Source organism: Saccostrea echinata, unplaced genomic scaffold, assembly GCF_033153115.1.
Source record: "Saccostrea echinata isolate AGI-Se365-2 ecotype Australia unplaced genomic scaffold, CSIRO_AGI_Sech_v1 ptg000030l, whole genome shotgun sequence".
Taxonomy (NCBI): domain Eukaryota; kingdom Metazoa; phylum Mollusca; class Bivalvia; order Ostreida; family Ostreidae; genus Saccostrea; species Saccostrea echinata.
In genome coordinates, this window is record NW_026889779.1 from 33,920,932 (window position 1) to 33,922,363 (window position 1,432).

Sequence of the window (1,432 nt, forward strand, 5' to 3'; positions counted from 1 at the left end):
ACAAAACTGCTAGACCCCTGTCGCAAAAACCAGTGTCGCTCGGCATTATTTAATATTTTTATGTGATATAATATATCAAACCCTGCTCTTAAGATATTGTTTAATAATTCTGACTCAAAAAGTTTATAAATTTCGGAAATTTATTATTGGCAAAGCACCGGGATCCAACTCTCATAGCTTAAGTGCACTGATCCTTTTTTTCGTGGATCTTTTTAGATGAAAACTACGAAATTGAAACCCCCACGAATATAAATGATTTCACAGCATGAAGTAACAATTCTTAAACACTGTTTCTTTACTCTCTACGACATCTCTTTCTTTACTTTACATTTTAAGTGTTTTAAACCTTCATAAATTCATTAAAGGTGTATACCCAACTATGCAATTTATTCATATAAAAAGAAAACCTCAATTCTCTGATAAAATCATTTTTAATCAAATTGCTTTTGCAGTCCTTCAGCAGAAATATAGGTAAACATGATTGATAAATAAAAATTTAATTTTTAATCAGCTCTACTTTGTGGTCAGCGTAAATTACAGGTATCCTATTTGAATCACCAATGCACAAACCTAAATAACTAGCTACATTTCATGGCCTGCTATCTTATTTCCAATAAGAGAAAATCAGTGTTTATTTTTTGCAGATCTTCCGTTAAAAACAACTTTAAAGTCCGTAAAAATAATAATACTTTGTTTGAAAACATTTCTAAACTTTATCTTTAAAATGTAGACAAAAATTAGAATCAATCAAAGTCTGACTGTAATTTCTTGATAACATATATCCACAAACTGAAGAGTTCAAGATGTTTATAAAATGGACAAAAGAGTTCCCCCAAATGAGGAATAAGCGTAAATGTCAGCATTAGAGTAATGTACATTTTCAATCCACACGTGCTCTCCAGCTTCCACCTCAACGATAACTGTGTTGGACCCAGTATGGTAATAACTTCCAGCATTTTCCCCGGATCGAATTTTTCCTTTCAATGAGTTGTCTATCTTTAGAGCGGTACTGCAGTGAGCGCTGCCACTGTGGTAACATTGCATGGTCCAATAGAACAGGTAAAGACCGTGAACAGGTGCGATAAAGATTCCGTCAGTTGGGTTGTAGTGGTTTCCTACATTTGTAATGACTGTAGGGAACTTCAGAATGTATTCAGTGCTTATACCACCCATATTGCTACTGCTCCTTGCGCAAAATACCACAGCAGTGTTATTGAAGATAGGAAGTCCTAAATAACATGAAATTTTTGTTAACTCGTCTAGAATCTATTTCAGATACATTCTGTTCAAATGCAACATACACATATACTTATATAAGAAAAAAAATCATGTCATTAAAAGAAATTTAAAAACCCTTTTATTTCACGTAAATTGATAATATGCAACATATATTGATATGAATCAAAGGTTATTGTATTAACTACATCATGGG

At 32.6% G+C, this 1,432-nt stretch overlaps 1 protein-coding gene across 1 annotated transcript; it reads right to left on the reverse strand.

The window, feature by feature from the left end:
* Positions 1 to 807: 807 nt before the first annotated feature.
* LOC133197064 (complement C1q-like protein 2) lies at positions 808 to 1,173 on the reverse strand. The gene has a single exon (XM_061332904.1). It carries the CDS (start codon positions 1,171 to 1,173, stop codon positions 808 to 810), a length of 366 nt encoding a protein of 121 aa, XP_061188888.1.
* Between the last annotated feature and the right edge of the window lie 259 nt (positions 1,174 to 1,432).

Coding starts and splice junctions, on each gene's coding strand:
- LOC133197064 (XM_061332904.1), bottom strand. CDS start 1,173: ATGGGTGGTATAAGCACTGAATACATTCTGAAGTTCCCTACAGTCATT.